This window comes from Melospiza georgiana, chromosome 4 (genome assembly GCF_028018845.1).
Source record: "Melospiza georgiana isolate bMelGeo1 chromosome 4, bMelGeo1.pri, whole genome shotgun sequence".
Taxonomy (NCBI): domain Eukaryota; kingdom Metazoa; phylum Chordata; class Aves; order Passeriformes; family Passerellidae; genus Melospiza; species Melospiza georgiana.
Genome location: NC_080433.1, coordinates 48,379,545 through 48,395,503, shown reverse-complemented (window position 1 = coordinate 48,395,503; position 15,959 = coordinate 48,379,545). Strand labels below are relative to the sequence as shown.

At 41.5% G+C, this 15,959-nt stretch overlaps 1 protein-coding gene across 1 annotated transcript in view; it reads left to right on the top strand.

Annotated features, from left to right (window-relative positions):
* Nucleotides 1-3,406: 3,406 nt before the first annotated feature.
* RASSF3 (Ras association domain family member 3) overlaps nucleotides 3,407-15,959 on the top strand; it is a 76,012-nt gene continuing 63,459 nt past the window's right edge. The window contains exon 1 of the mRNA XM_058022576.1: nucleotides 3,407-3,524. Coding sequence (XP_057878559.1) covers nucleotides 3,486-3,524 — 39 coding nt within the window. The 5' untranslated portion in view covers nucleotides 3,407-3,485. The remainder of the gene's footprint in view (nucleotides 3,525-15,959) is intronic.

Genomic DNA, 15,959 nt, shown 5'->3' with positions numbered 1-15,959 from the left:
GCTCCTTTCATGCTTACATTGCAGCAGCTAATACCCAGTTTGTGGCATGGACCTTTTGCAAGACCATCTCAGAGAGGCAGCCCTGGTGTGACTGGAGACCTGCTTGACTGCAGGCCTGTCAGTGTGACACTGGAGGGAGGTGTGCGGCACTGTCACCTTCGCTCCGGTGAATTTACATCTCCAGCACTGTGCAGCTATTATTATCCTTGATACGGGCGGGGAGGTTCACTTGAGAGCTGGCTATTTCTTGAGGTCACGTAGCAAATGAGGATGTGTCTCACTCCTATGTTCTGCCTGCAAAAACCTAATTTCTAAATACCATTTAAATTTCTTTCTTTTCTTTTTTCTTTTTTTTTCTTTTTTTTATTCCCTGGTGTCTGTGTGTGGGTGTTGAAGATTGCAGGTACACCTGCCACGCTCACTGCCGAGACCTGGTGCACCTGGGCTGCCGGCGGAATGGAAAATTAATGGACTGCCTTGCCCCACATGACACCTTAGATTCATCCTACAGCAGCAGTCAGGTAAGAGATGTCCTGCTGGTGTAATTACTGCTTTCTCTTGTCAGCTCTGTCCCGAAGTGTGGTCTGCCTGCCTCATCTGCCTGCTCGGGAAGAATGTCTCACTTAGGCATGGATTTCCCACCCAGTGCTGTGACTTTGCAGCACAGCTGGGTCGAGGTGCAAGTGGCTGCTGCCAGCTGGGTCACTCCAGCCCCAGTTAGCTTTCAACTAAAAGACTAAAAAGTAATCCCACAAAACAGTGGTTTTCCTGTTGCTTCTGGCCACTCTGGGGCCATTTACACCTAATCAGTAGAAACCTCTGAGATGTCACCTGTGATAACAACAGACACTCTCCTGTTTTTATTTTTAGGGGAGAGGGAGGATGAAGAATTGTGGCAAGTTTTTGTGTAGAAGTTCCTTTTTTCAAGCCTTTTATTTGAGCACCAAAAAAACCCTTCATTAACACAGAGTCTAAACTTAGAGTGTTACTGTTTTGACTGAAAAGCATTATTCAAAACATAATTAGTGAAAACAAACTGGTATATGCACATCCACAATGGTCAATTTAACCCTTTTACTATCTTTAGAACTCATATTGAAGAGATGTCCTTACTGGGGGAGAGGGTTAAAACCCAAACAATCCCAGACACAGCAATCATTGGTAATGCTCATTTTATTCACTGTAAGAATTTATGTTGTTCACTGTAAGAATCAAGAGAGATTGATAGAACAGCCTACCCTGACTTTCATTATCCACAGAACAGCCAAGCACAGCTGCACCATGCTAAAAGCGACCAGCTGTAAAATTTGTGCCCACCCAAAACACTTCTGTCTCCAAGAAGTCTCCTCTTCCCATCCTTCTGCCCCACCATAAGATGCATAAATTCATAAAACAAATGTTCTGACACACACCAGTTGTACACCCTGTGTCACTTTTCCTACTCAAGGGATATTATTTTAGCAGATTTGTGGGATGGGTTGTTTGGGTCTGTGTTGGGTTTTTTTTTCCAATAATGTTGTACAGAATAAACATTTTTAATTTAAGTTAAGCATATTTTGGTATCTTACTAAGGTCTTAAAAGACAATTTTGTATGGCAAGAAACTATAATTCTTGTGTATTTTTTTCTTGTGGCGTTGTCCATAATATATAGTGGAGGCAGTATAACTGCCCTCACAAGCTGCCCAATTATGTACATGAGAGATTGCTCCATAAATATATTAACACACTACAGCAGATATCCCTTGTAGACAGCAACTTGTGCTTTAATTTTTTCTTTTCTGAAATCAGTCTGGTCTGAAGAATCAAACAGATGCCACTTGTCTTTGAAGTCAAGACTATCTTCCTACTTTAATTTACCAATTGTGGGATATGCAGTCACAGGTGATTGTAGCCATAGCACTATTTAAAGGCAGATACTAAATAACACTAAGGAGGGCAAGGGAATCCTCCTTGAGGATTGCAAAAATTTATCCTGAGTCAGCTCTGAAGCCCAGCAACCCAATCACTAACTAGAGATGATGCACTGCCATTTCAGTGAAATAGTCTGAAGACACAGAAAGAAAAGCAAGCTTAACTTGGTGGGAAAAGCAGCAAGAAATATTAATGCACAGTTGAGATACAACCCAGTGCTTATATTCCTCTGTGATGATCACTTACTCACTGGTGAATCAACCAAAGAAGTATTTTTTCAGAGGATTCCAAATTAAAAAATAGTGCAATGCTTTTCCTTTCCAGCTTCCTGTTAAGCAAAATTCTTATAGCATATACAGAAGACCTAAAATCCAGCTGGGAAACATTTGTGATGGACAAAGTTAGACTTTATCCTCAGCCCTTGCCATAGACATGTCAGACAGATTCCAGGAAGCATTTTTATAATTTTATTTTTTTAGCAGGAGAAAAAGTGGAACTTGCTACAGACTTATGTCAAAACCAATTTTTATTAAATGATAATTCTACCAAAAAAGTAAGAAAATCCAGCTAAGTAAAAACAATATTTGGTAACACAAAGATGTGTAAAGGCTTCTAGTGACTGGAGTGATTGTTCAGGATAGTCCTGGAACAGGCTGCCCAGGAAAGTGGTGAAGTCACCATCTGTGGAAATGTTCAAAAAATTAGTAGACGTGGCACTTCACAGTATGGTTTAGTGGCTTTAGTAGTATTTGGTTGAAGGTTGGACTTGATAATCTTGGAGGACTTTTCCAACCTTAATGATTCTATGATTCTAAAACTTTTGAGCCCCCTTGTTGAGCTTGGTGTGTGCCCTCCAGGTCATCACTGAATTTTCCCTGCAAGTGCAGCATTTTATTTTGTAGAAGCTCCACCCAACTGTCCAGCCCCCCAGACTGTGACTGAGGACATGGTGTCTCTCTGTGAGCTCCATGTGTCTTGCTGTTGGGAAGACTGAATGGGAATAACTCAGATGCTGAAAGGCAGAGCAGCAGTGATGGAGAGGAGGAAGCACAGGGCAGCACAGGATTTGGAAGTGTGGGTGACTGTCAGCAAGAAAATACGACAGAAGCAGAGAGAGAAGGGCATTAAAAATAATTATTACTCAAAAAAACGCATACAGCTTGCCTGTGAGAGATCCTAAAAAGAGCAAGTGCTGTCCTGGGTATGAATACTGAGCAAGGAAACTGTTTCTTGCTCTTTGAGCCTTACAGGACTTAGGGGAGCCAAATTTCGTGTGCATTTGTTTGTGTGCAACAAGACTGCATCAAAGAAGTACTGTTTTTTCCTACTGATTTCCTTCCTCTTGGAAGAAGCCACACTTTGGCTGCTTGCAGTGGGTGACAGTTGTTGCAAATCTCTTTCCTCACTAGCTGTTTGGGTCAGTGTATGCCTGACAAGTGATACACAAAAGATGAGGATTCAAATGCTATTTTCAGCATCCATCATCCACTGGTTTTGAGGCAGCAACCATTTACATGCAGAAAACCTGGAATGTTTCCTGTTGGGTCGTTTTCTTTATGCACAGCTGTCCCACATGCACAGAGCAGACGGAGCTACCACAGGAATCTGCAAGGTTTGAATTTGCTCCTTCCTCTGCTACTGACCTGCTCAGACCACTTTGTCTTTCTAGGACTTGTCTGCTTCTCTTGTAGGTAAAAAAGGAATTAGAATTTTAAAAAATAATTTTAATATCTCTGCATGGGAACATTGTTGCAAAAGCTGGCATTAGGCATTAGGTTACTATTTAATTAAACACAACTCTCAGCTCAACTGTCTTCTCAAAATTACTATTTTCTTCCATGCTAAAATTTCCTGGACTTTATCAGACTTAAAGGTGATTTTTAACTTTCTGTTTAATGTTTGAACCCGCATCTCATGTATAAAACTGGACAGGTTTTTAGTATAGGGTCATGAAGGGGTCAGGGGATGGGAAAAAGATGATGGTAAAAAGACTGAACCTATCTTCTTTACAAAATTATTCTTGCATTCTTACTCTGTGGATGGTATCTAGTCTGAAGGTTTTATTTAGATGCAGGACTGTGCTTTTGAATCTTATCTTTCAATTGTCTTCACTTTCCTTGTTTTGCTTGATATCAGGGAGTAGTCATAAGACAAGAATTAATTCCACTTCAGGTGAAAGCTGAGCTGCTTCCTGAAGCCTGTGAGGAGAGGCACTTCAGGAACCAGCCCAACACACAGTCCACCAGATCAAAGCAGAGATTTTCTTAAGTAAACATTATGAAGGGTTTATATTGAGGACTTTGGATTCTCAGCGCCACTTGCTGTCTTTTACAGAGCTGTGTGTTGCACTACGTTATTTGCTAAAATAGGCATTAGATTCTTGGCACAGAACTTTTCCCAGTGATGCCTGCTTTTGCTTTATCTATATCATGACTTTGAAAATCACATGACATGCAAAACCAGTTAATTTTGCATGAGCTATGCTAGTCAAATGCAGAGTTGCAAAGATCACACATGTATTTGGGAATGTGTCACCCATACAGTGAACATCAATTTAAATTGTGAAGGGATTTTGCAGGAACATTCAAATTTTTTAGTTGCTAACAGACTATATATAGTCCTGGGATTTATGCATTTTCTTCCTGGGACAACTGCTTTGTTTTGAAGTGCATTCTTTTAAAACACTAAAGCACTAGTTTGAAGTCTTGGCACTCTTGTGCTGGTACAGGTTAAAGAATCATGGCACCTCTGTATTTGCATATGCTCCTTCAAACACGGAGAATATTACTTTGTGATTATAGTAAGCAATGCTTTGAACTCTAACTCTCTAACACCATTTCAGATTGGGCAGGCAGTGGGAATTTATCTTCTGCTTGACACAGGTGATACAAACTGCCCTTCGTTCTGCTGCAGCTTGGTGCCCAGCTGTAGCTCCTGGTCCTGAATGTTTGTTCATGCCTCTATACTCTTCTGTGTTCCCCTTGCTCTTCCACTCCCAGTGGCACCAGGACTGCTGGTTTTGGACAATGCTCTTTCAAAATGGGTCAGGAAAATGTTGTAGCTTCTAACCTTTGTCCTTGCAAAGCCCAGTCAGCTCTTTAGTTCTCAACACAGCCTGTGAACAGTGCTGTCAGTACACCAGGGGCTGGGTGTTATGATGTGGCTGGAACACCTTAAACTCCAAATAACCTTGAACAAATGTCATGTTGAGACACAGTTTGAGAATCTAGACTTAAGATTTCCCTTATGGGAAAGAGGAATTTCTTACAGGCTTATAACTGCTGATTTTGCAAAGAGAGTCTACATATTTCCAGTGGATTTCCCTCCTGTGCAATTCTGCCAGCAACTGGAGCACTTGGGTGCACACATGAGTGGTCAAACAGTCTCAGAATCTGGAATGTGGTCACACAGCTTGACTTTGTTAGCAAGTCGTTGGAGCTCAAAAGACCTAATTTTTGAGCTTCTTTTTCTCAGTGTGTATATATACACACATAAATATTTCATTATAAAAAGGTCAAGGAAATTCCATGATGAAGCTGTTCTTACACATCGCTAAGGTAGCGGGGTTAAATACTTGAAAACGAAACTCACAAAGTCAAACATACTGCAAGTACCCAATGGCAGAAATAGATGACTCAGGTGAAAATTATGTTTCCCTCCTGAACAGACTTGCTATAGAGATTAAAGAGGAAACAATGTATATAGGTTCTCTGTGGTCTTGTACAGAGCACTCAGAAAAAGCTGGGGAAAGAGTTGCCTATTTCTTCCACAAACAAGCAGACTGGGATGAATAAAGCTCCTTTCCAGCAATCCTCCTTGTGCTACCACATTGCCAGTTACAGGCACCCCAGCTCTGACTGACATGCCAAGGCCTTCTCAAAAGATTAAGAAGTATCAAAGCCATTATGTGGATTTTCATTTTTTCCTGTTTTTCTGTCATCCTAGATGAACCAAAAAGTGACAATTTTTTATGCATGATCACAGATAGAATTCCTTTTCTTCAAGCTGACAAGCCTTCCCAAAGAGGCCTCACTACACTCAAATTTTCTCAAAGAAAGAGGGCATTCAGAATTGAAGTTTGTACAAGACCTGAGGCACTTGATAAAGTATAGAAAGAGATGCAGGGTGTTGCAAATGACTTGGATAACGATACCCCCAGATTGCTTCAAATTGCATGAATGCCACAGAGAAGAATGAGAGGATCTCACAGTGCTAATACAGAAACTTCTGGACATGGAAGGATGCTGAAGTTGTCACCTAAATGTACCTGAAACTGAAAGTGGTTTCAGTTCCTTCCCTTAAAAAATATGGTAGTTGCACATTTCTTCAAAAATAACCCATGGAGAAAAAAACTGACAAGACAGAGCAGATGTAGGTGTGTGCAGTTCTTGATTAATAATAAAAGCTTCCTTTGAGCTATTGATTGCTTTCCTCTACTAACTCTTGGTAATGGTGTGTACTCTGTACAACAGGCATGGGGCTTATGGCTCACATATTTCAAATCTATGTTAAACCTGGTTATGCTTGGTAGTAGTTGAAAGGACAAGAAGAAAAGTGAATTATGTTTGTTTAGGCAGGAAAAACAAGGCAAATTTTAAATTTTGACAGTAACTGTGAAAGCTTTGAAACCAAAACTGAAGCTGGTTTCAGTTCTAATTGTGTATATTGTTCAGGTTACTATTAGGGAAATATATTTGGCAAGAATAAAAGGCTTGATCAATTATATAAACTAGAAATTAGTTCCAAGCTTTCAAAAAATAATTTGGGAGTTTCCACAGCAGTTCCTGGGACACTACCCTTTGCAACCCTCCCTCAAAGGAATATTATTAAAATGAGCTTTGCACAATGCTGACTTAAGGCCTTTAAACCATAAATTAATTGTAACATTTTATAGAGTTGAATTTACTCTATCAGATATTTGGGCTTCTTCAGTATTCTCTGGTACAAGCATCATGGAATAGTCTGTTGGGTTTTCTTGAGCACACTGAACAAACACTTGGGTCGATAGGGACTGAGGCAGTAGTTGAATATTGCAAGCAGGATAAATAAAAAGACACATTGAAACAAGGAGTGGATTTTAGAACTCTGAGTAGACCTCAAAGCCCAGTAAGCACAGACTGGATGTGGAATGTGGTGAGAGGACTTTAATCATACCACCAAACAGAGTTAATACTAGAATTGATATTTTTAACAGAATAAATTTCAGATTTCTGGCGGAAATTTTCAGCCCACAGAAGCAATCCGAATTGTGTTTGTACACCTTCATGCTTTTTAACCTTTTTTTTTAAAACACACATTTTTATCAGTAAATCTGTCTTTAACCTTTTTTATCTTAAGTTGGGCTTGTTGGGGGTTTCTTTCCATTTTAAGTACTTGCTTCATATTCAGGCCCAACCTTTGAAACAGAAAGGTAACAAGCTCACTGCTTTAAGCACACATTACTGAAACCTAGAGAAGGTCAATTATCACTTGTTTAGCAACCAGATCAATTGCAGTCAAACAGCTCTGATTTTTAGTTCCATTGAAGAAGCAGACAAGGCTTCAAATTAGAGGAAAATGCTCCTATTTGACAAGGGGAACATTTAAAATGTGCTTTTGATTTTTTGTACAATTAGGTATTTTCATATTCAAGAGGTTTGTATTGTCTTCCTAGAAAATACATTTCCCTAGAATGTAGCCAGCCTCAACCTGCCATTTTGTCAGCTGTCATTGTAAAATCAGTGTTCTTTTTCCACTATTTATTTCTAATATACATATTTTTTAACAATCCTTTCCACTGCTGTCAGAGTTGTGCCAGGTGTAGGATGTAAAATATGTAATGTATTTTTTATTGTGCCAGTTTTCTTCCTAATTTAGTTATTAATATCTTCCTGGTATCTCAGCAGGCTCACCAGAGCAGAGATGATAACATTGCTAATTTAATACAGGTAATGCAGTCTTGCAGGTCCTGTATGTTCCGGGTGGTTCTCCCGTACTCAAATAGCACTGCTTAATCATATTGCAGAAGAAGTTCAAAGAGAACTGATCCTCTAAAATGTTAAGTTCTGTGTGGAGCCTGATGGCTGGGCTTGTGACTGTTTGCAGCAGAGGGATCAGAGATCATTTCTGTCTTACCTTCAAGGTAGATTTTTCAACATGCAGAGCAGGACAGCAGCTACGAGGACAGTTGGTTTTGATGTGGCATGTGAAGGCAAATGGATGTGGCATCTAAACTTGTGTACTTGAAGATGTGTCTTTTGCTGGTTTATGTTGTAGGTTAGATGGTATGTGGAAGCTGCACAGTTGCTGGGTGATAGGTCACTGACCATGATGATAGTGTCCTGAGTGCCTTACTGAACTCTCAACACATGCAAAGAAAATGAGCACTGGTGGGGAAATTGTTAAATGGGGTGTAAATGCTGGGCCCTGCAAATCTGTGTCTCAGTCAAGTCCTAACACTGATTTTTCTCAGAAGTCCATATGCTGTAGATGACAGATGGAGTACTGAACTTTGCCTTTCAGTTAGAGACAGGCTGGCAAACAGAGTGACAGTGGCTTTCATTCCACCCTTCATGGCCTGATTATGTTTTTCATATCCATTAAACACCTCACTGTAAATAGAATTACCAGCAGCCATGTCAGGTTTGTCCTAACCTATTAATCCACAGGGGTAAAGGGGTGACTGCTTGCCAAGTATAACAAGGGGCTGAAGAGATATTTAATATCAGACACTTTCTAGTGCACTTACTCAAGAGGCTGATTTTATTTTGCATTTGAATATTCAGGAAGGTAGCTGGGCTTGTGATATGATGCAGACTGCTTAATTCATCCCACATAGACCTGCCCTGAGCAAATAATGAGATGGCAGTGAGAACTGATTAGAAAAGAAAGTCAGAACTGTTGGGAAACTCATATCCCATGCTCTCAAATACTCTTCCAGCTTCACATTATCTCCTTTTTTTTTTTTTTTTTTTTTAATAGAGTTTCAGCCTTTTTGTTTGACATATGGCATTAGCAGCTGTTGGAAATATACACAGAAGAGATTGCTGCTGCCTTCTGACTCAGTGCAGGAAGGGCATGATGCAAAACCTTCCCTGGTGGGGAAGGAAGGTGGGGAGTGGTTTTTGATTATTTTTAATGATAACATTGCCGGGTGAAGATAGGAAAATATTTGTTCCCAGTCTTTGATCCAAGTAGCATGCCAACCAACAGTAACAAAGACAGCTGTTAGGAAGTCAGGTAGACAACAGAGCCCTATGTTGTTCTGTTTGTTTTTCTTACAGAAATGAAAAGTCTTGTTTCACAGAGTGCAGGAATCAAATGACAGCAGGTAGCATTTTTTCATACTGAGTCATGGCTTCCTCTAACTAGTGGCACTGCCTAAAAGCTGCCCTCCAGACCCTTCCTCAGTGCAGAAGAGCCCACTTGTTCTCAGGAGCTCAGTTTCTCCCCAGCTATGTGCGTGTGCTGCACTCTGTGTTCCCCTGCTCCAAGGGATCTCATTCTACAGTGAAACTCCATTCTTGTATATGTTGCCTTATATCAGTGTGCTCCACAGGAATTGGGGATAGGAGCTTAAGCCTTTCCCATTTACTCTGCAAATAGTGTGCCTAGGTGTGTAAAAATTCAGTGCTGTAGTGCTAAAGCTTCAATATCCTTACTGGGAAAGGAGAAGCTGTCACCAGTTGCATGCCATTTAAATGCACGACAATGAAGTCCTGCTAGTTAAACTTCTGGAGAGTTCCTGCCCAAAGCATGAAGTAGCTGGTTGCCTCTGATCAAAACAGGCTGGCTTCTCTTAGCACTTGCAGGAGATCTCAAGCAATAGCTAGTTTGTCATGTTCCCTCCCTTTTAATTTCAGCTATGGTAAGCCTGCATTCCTGCAGCATAGGTCCACTGGGGATTCAGCACCCCTGCTCCTAAGACCTTATCATACTTTACTGCCAAGTGGAAAATGCTGCCTGGATAGAAAAGGATGTTGTACAGTTTCTTGGGAATACAGAGGCAAAGATACAAAATGTATACTCCTACAAGCTTTTCAGATCTGGTTTCTTCTACAAATAATACACTGATAATCAGTTGTCATTGGTTTTTTGTTGGGTTGCTTTGTTGGTTTGTTTTTTGTTTGTTTGGTTGGTTTTTTTCTGAATGTTTATTTCACAAATGATGTAACTGATGCAGAAAGAAAGACTCCAGTCTTCAGGTAGATCAAAAGGCTAACTTTAATGAAAGTAGTGAGTCTTTTATAATGTGACTTGCTAAGGTGATACTTGATTGGTCTCAAAGTAGAAACATCTCACACTATTGGTGACTATGAATAGTACACTGTGAAGAACCATAACTATAAACAATGGTAACAGAAAGAGAGATAATGATTGTTTTAATTCTTTCTTCTGAGATTCCCAGGCTCAGCCTGGGAGAAATTATCTCTGTTCTTTCTTCGACTGAACTGAGAATCTCCACATGTAACAAACCTTTCAAAAAATTAGATAAAGTCCCTTTACCACTTCTTTCAAGATACACACCTTACATTATGGTTTTGATGTCCCAAATGGGATTTTCGATCCAACAGTAGTTTTGCAACCTGATCACCTTTCATCTGTGACCTTCATGTTACTTATGACTTATGCCTTGATTCCTAATCAAGAGGCCCCTCCTATGGATGAATTTTGGATCAGCTCCTGGCTCAGATGATGCTGGAGCCTTGATGCTTGGACACTGGACAGTTCCTGAGAAAATAAACCTGGCTGGTCTCTGCATGCCTGCCCTATTTGGATAACCCCTAGAGAAAAATGGAAAAATTACCTCCCCTTTGCATTTGAGAAGAAAACTTTCATCATGGGATCCCAAGAGATCTTCAGACACATGTATTTCAGTTAGACTTGTGAACCCATGGAAAGCTGCACATGCCTGTTTCACATATTTTGCCTGCTGATATGTTGCAGTAAGATGGATAACTGGATATGATTACTTGATTTGCCTAAATCATACCTTATACTTCCCATCTTTTTCTCTGCTGATGCTTGCAAGTGTGTACTGTAGCCATGGTAAATCCCTTTTAAGGCTTTGTCTTTTCTGACAGACAGGAAGATACATACTATCATTGATTATTTTGCTCTACAATCCTAGGTGAGAACAAAGCAGTGGTGATGCTTTCCATGGGGCAGCAGGATGAAGTCAATACCATGCATCCTGCCTGGGGCTGACCTCACTTGGTTGACTCAGGATAAAAATTACTTTGTCTTAATTTCACTAGGCTTTTCTACCACAATTTCTTATCAGAAAATTCTGCAGCATTATTCCCTGGGGAAGGAAGACCAGTGTATCACAAGGCTGAACATTACTTTTATATTTCCCAGTGCTCCTGAACTTTGGTTTAAAGGAACATTGCTTTCCAGTATTTTTCTGTTTTCCATTTGCATTGTTCTCTTCCTTTGACCTTCCTTTTGCCATCCTGAGTAACATTTCCCTTTACAGTAACCTTGAAGAGAGATTTCCTTATCTGCATATATGACTAATCAGTAAGGTCTTATGATTATTATAAAGCAGTTTGTTGGAGGCGGGAATTAGAGCATGAAACAGGGACCAAGGAAGCCAGATTTGCAGTCCTTGCTGTACTAGTGACTGATTAGTTATGGCCTTCAGCAAGAAAGTTTGGACTTAGTTTTCAGATGTGCTGATTTAATTTTTAGTCTTTTGCCTCTGCTTTTCTTTTTTTCATTGCTCTGGGAGGAGGGAATTGCCCATGTCATGCAAACCTGCTATTTTTTTTTTACCTCAAAATATGTCTCAGTCTGGGCAGTCAGAAGTAGAAGCTGATTTTAGAAATGGTTGTGAGTAGTGTTCCTTACCTATTACTACAATGAGGATGAACTCTTTCTTGCAAAATGTTATGGGTGAATGAATGCACTAGGTGGCACAGAGTTATGAGTTCTGAGAACTTGATTGTTTCTTCTTTACGCTTTACCTGTAACTTCTGTGAATATCCCTGAATTTGTTAAAGAATCCATCATTTGGGGAAAGAAAGCAAGGTTGATTTCTTAAAGCTGAGGAGTACAGATGAAGGTAAATTTAGAGTTAACTCAGTATGAGGGAGTGGAAGGAATAAAATCTCTGGCACTTGCATTTATGAACTATGATTTTGATGAGTTCTTCATATTATTTTCCCCACAATCAGCAGATATAAATAAAGACAGGAACAATATATTGGAGTGAATGAAGAAGAAAAAAGTGTTTTGAAAATACCTAGGATCCACACTTTCAGTTGTCATTTGGTGGCTGCTGTCTGTCTGAGAAGTGTCCTTAGCATGACCCTTTGTGGGTAGGTCAGGAGCCCTCTCCTTTGGCTGAACCATCTTTCTGAGATCCCATGCTCCATCTCCCAGCAGGAACTTGCCGGGCTGTGCTGGGCTGCACAGCTCCCACAGCTTGCCCTGCCTCAACCACATCCCAGGCTGCTGCCAGGTCCTTCCACCCAGGCAGGAGCAGCCTGTCAGATGTGTACATGCCCCACGTGGGGCCAGAGAGAGGACTCCTGCCAGGGAAAGAGAGACAGAAAAGGGACAAGAGGGGCTGACATGAGCCATCTGGATTTTGTATTCTTGTATCCTTCTGTATCCCATCAAGCTGTCTAGGCCTCCCGGAGCAGCCTCACTCTTGGGGATTCTTGAGAATCATGGGATTAGGTTAGACAGTGTAAAAGGAGATGTAGCGTCTAGCAGAGTCAGTAAGAGTAAAGTAGAAGTCAGTAAAAGCAGAATTTTGCTGCAACAGATCCATTTTCACTAACATTTTGTAAATATCCATTTTCTTTTTTTCTTTAAAGTATCCTCAATTTGCAGTTTTGAGCCTTCTTTGGACTGAGATTGCCTGATGGGGAGTCAGTACATGTCCCTGAGCCATGGGGCCTCTGATTTGAGGGAAGTATGTGTGCCTCCATCCCACCCACCCTCAGGCTATCTGAATTATAAGATGAGTTGGCCACAGTCCAACGGTGGCAGCATTTCATAGACAAGTCCTCTAGACTGTGCTAAAGCGCTGTGTGTAAGAGTAGTCTTATTTTACACTCTTCTCTACAGTTTTGTTTCTTATAAGTCACCTGTGTGTTTTGGCATCAGTTAAGAAGGAAAAAAATCTGGCAGTTCTGCTGTAGTCAGATTTGGCAGTCTCACTGGTTACTTCCAGTAATTATCTCCATGTCACAGATATGCTCTTGGTGCCAGTTTTAGGAAAACCTTCCACCTTTTTGATGTTAAGGAAATGGATTCTTTAGGAAATTGTTTTTGTCCGAGAACAACCCCTTCTTTACAAATGCTCTCACTGTGATCTTTCACAAAAGGCTGCATTCAAAATTTGAAATATGCTGATGTGCAAATAATTTCAATAGCTGACCTGCAGAATCTGTTGGCAGGGCTGCTAGAGGCAGTTTGCTCTGATTCCAGCTGCCTGCTTAATTTTGGCAGCTGCACACTTTCTGGCCCAGACGCCTGCAGTCTCTTGTCCAAGTTAGGAGCTAGACAAACTCTATTCACTGTCCTGTAAGTGCACCTCAGCTTATCATCTACATGAAGAATTAGACCTAAAGCTTGGGCTGCCTTTTGCCTCCCAAAGTTATTTTCAATGGCCCCAGGAAAGCTGGATCAGGGATGTGCAGTGGCGGCTGTGGCTGCCGGAGCCACACCTTGGAGGGGGCGACTGCAGCCTTGCCTTGTAAGGGTATCTGCGGCTGCAGAGCGCTGCCAGCCCCCCTGAGCAACAGCAGGAGCCTGTGAAAGCAGCCAAGCACACAGGGGCAGCTCCTCTGACAGAGCAGATGCTGAAGCAGATGTTAAGGCCACACCGAGGACCACTGTGCAGCGTGGTGGGGTTGTGGCAGGAGATTGCTTCCAGGAGACAGATGTGAAATTCTTAGGTATGGCTTGCAGTGTTGGTGTGCCTCTGTGTTTCAAATCCTCACACCTCTGCCACAAAAATATTTTTAAAGGTTTTGCAGAATTTTTGTAAGTTAATTTAAAACAGGTCTTTGAAACAAAGGGTTTTTATAAAGACTTTCAGACCCAAAGAAAATGAAGGTAGATACCCTAATGCATACAGCACAGAGCACGAGCTCTTTAACATTGTTCTGCTGCTATCATAAGTGATCTTTCTGACATGTTTTGAGGTCTGCATGTAAGACTGTAGGTTCACTTAGCACTGACTGTCTTTGAGGTCCAACCCATCTTTCCATTATCCTGTGACTCTGCTAATGTGGTCACATGTCAGAGGAGGGGAGGAGCACCCACAGTGTTAAGTTACCTGCACATATGGACATAGATCTGTACATCTGTTGAGCCACAGGAACATAACCTCTCTTTGGCCATGTGTTGCTGCAGTTTGCTCTCCAGGTCTGGCACTCCCAACACTGAGTGCAGGTGTGGAGATGTGGTGCTGCCCATGATGATGGGGGGTCTGGCACTGCTCCCGTGGGACAAGAGGTAGAGCCTGAATGATGGAGACAGTGTATGGCTGATGAGAATAAGCAGTGACCAGCAGAATTCAAGGACAAGGTGTGAGGAACAAAGAAACTCTTTTTTAAAACAAAAGCCATGCACTGTTCATGCCAGATGCAGTTTTTTCACAGTTGGCATTGGTGGCAATGCCTTTGTAATGGCAGCTAGCCAGACAGATCTGGGATCCAGTTGGTAAATAGCATCAAAGGAAGTGCTTGTGGCTTATGCAGCCTGGTGCTTTGTCCCCAGTGTACTTTGTGCTCCTCTCCTACATGGAGCTTTCTGAGCTCTGACCAGTGACATCTTACCTCAGTATTGCTGTGGTAGTCCCCTGCTGCCCCAGTACCCAGCTTGTTTTCCTCTTGGAAAGCTCAGTTTTGCCTGGAGGGGTGGCTCAGCTGATGAGGCAGCTGTTCTATTGTGGGAGATTTCAGCCTGGTGCTATTAAGGAAAAAAAAAAAAAAAAAGGAAAAAAAATTGGTTCCAGTTTATCCTAACCATCTAAGCCCTAAACTGAGGTGGTTCAGCAGCTGCCTCAGGAACAGCTGAGCTGCCTGTGCAGAAGGAGCATAAACTTCCCTGAGAGGGGCAGCTCAGACTGATAGTTAAGGGTAGGAGTAACTACTCGTGTCAATCTCTAGGTGCACAGGTTGTGTGGCACATCTCAATACAGCGAAGGAAATTGGAGTTGTGGGAGATGTCTTTGTGAGCCGGGAACAGAGCATTTCTATGTCAGTGACAGAAAAGAGAACGTGATGAAACATGTTGTTCAAATGTTGTAGGAAAAAAGCTATATTTAGCTGCTCTAAAAATTGCTAAGCATCAGACATGAGGGAGATGGCTGTGGCAACCTACGCTCTTCCAGTTTCACCTGTTGCAGTGTTTCTAAAGTCTAGAAATATCTATAAAATAAGTTACATAGCAGTTAAAACTTTCCCAGAAGAGGTGTAAACAAACTAAATTCACTTGCTGAAACAGTACTACTGAACTATGAAGTGACCTTGTGCTGTGTGGATTCGCTGTAATGCAAACCATCTGCACGCTGGAACAATTAAAGCCTTCACATCTCCTAGGAGTTTCCTTCCTCCGATTATAACTTATGTGCTGTGGTAGAAGCACAGAGGTAAACAGCTAGTTAGAGTGGCCCTCTGTGTCTGTGTGTCTGTGTAATTTTATGGTGCAGCACATACAAAACCATTTTCATTTGAAGTGGCAGCCAGCTTTCAAGTAGAAAATATAGCATATGCTTGGTACCAAATGCTGGAGCCATAGCTTGCAAAACAGCCTGAGTTAGACACATCTGCTCTGCTCGTCTGCTTCCCTTCCCCCAGCCTCCTCTTTGGATGTACCAAGTTTTCATGAAGCACAGGTCATGCTGGAGAGGCAGCACTTGAATCCAGCCTGCTCCTGTGTAAGAACCCTCTGCATGTGCTAAACTGAAACCCCTGCCTTCTGTAAGAGCAGCACCTGAGTGCACTGAGCCTGGGCTGTGTCTGAACTGAAAGCCTTGGATAGCAATTACACATGACTTTATAAAAATTGTATTTAATTTACAACTACTTTAGTTTCCAGAAGTTCA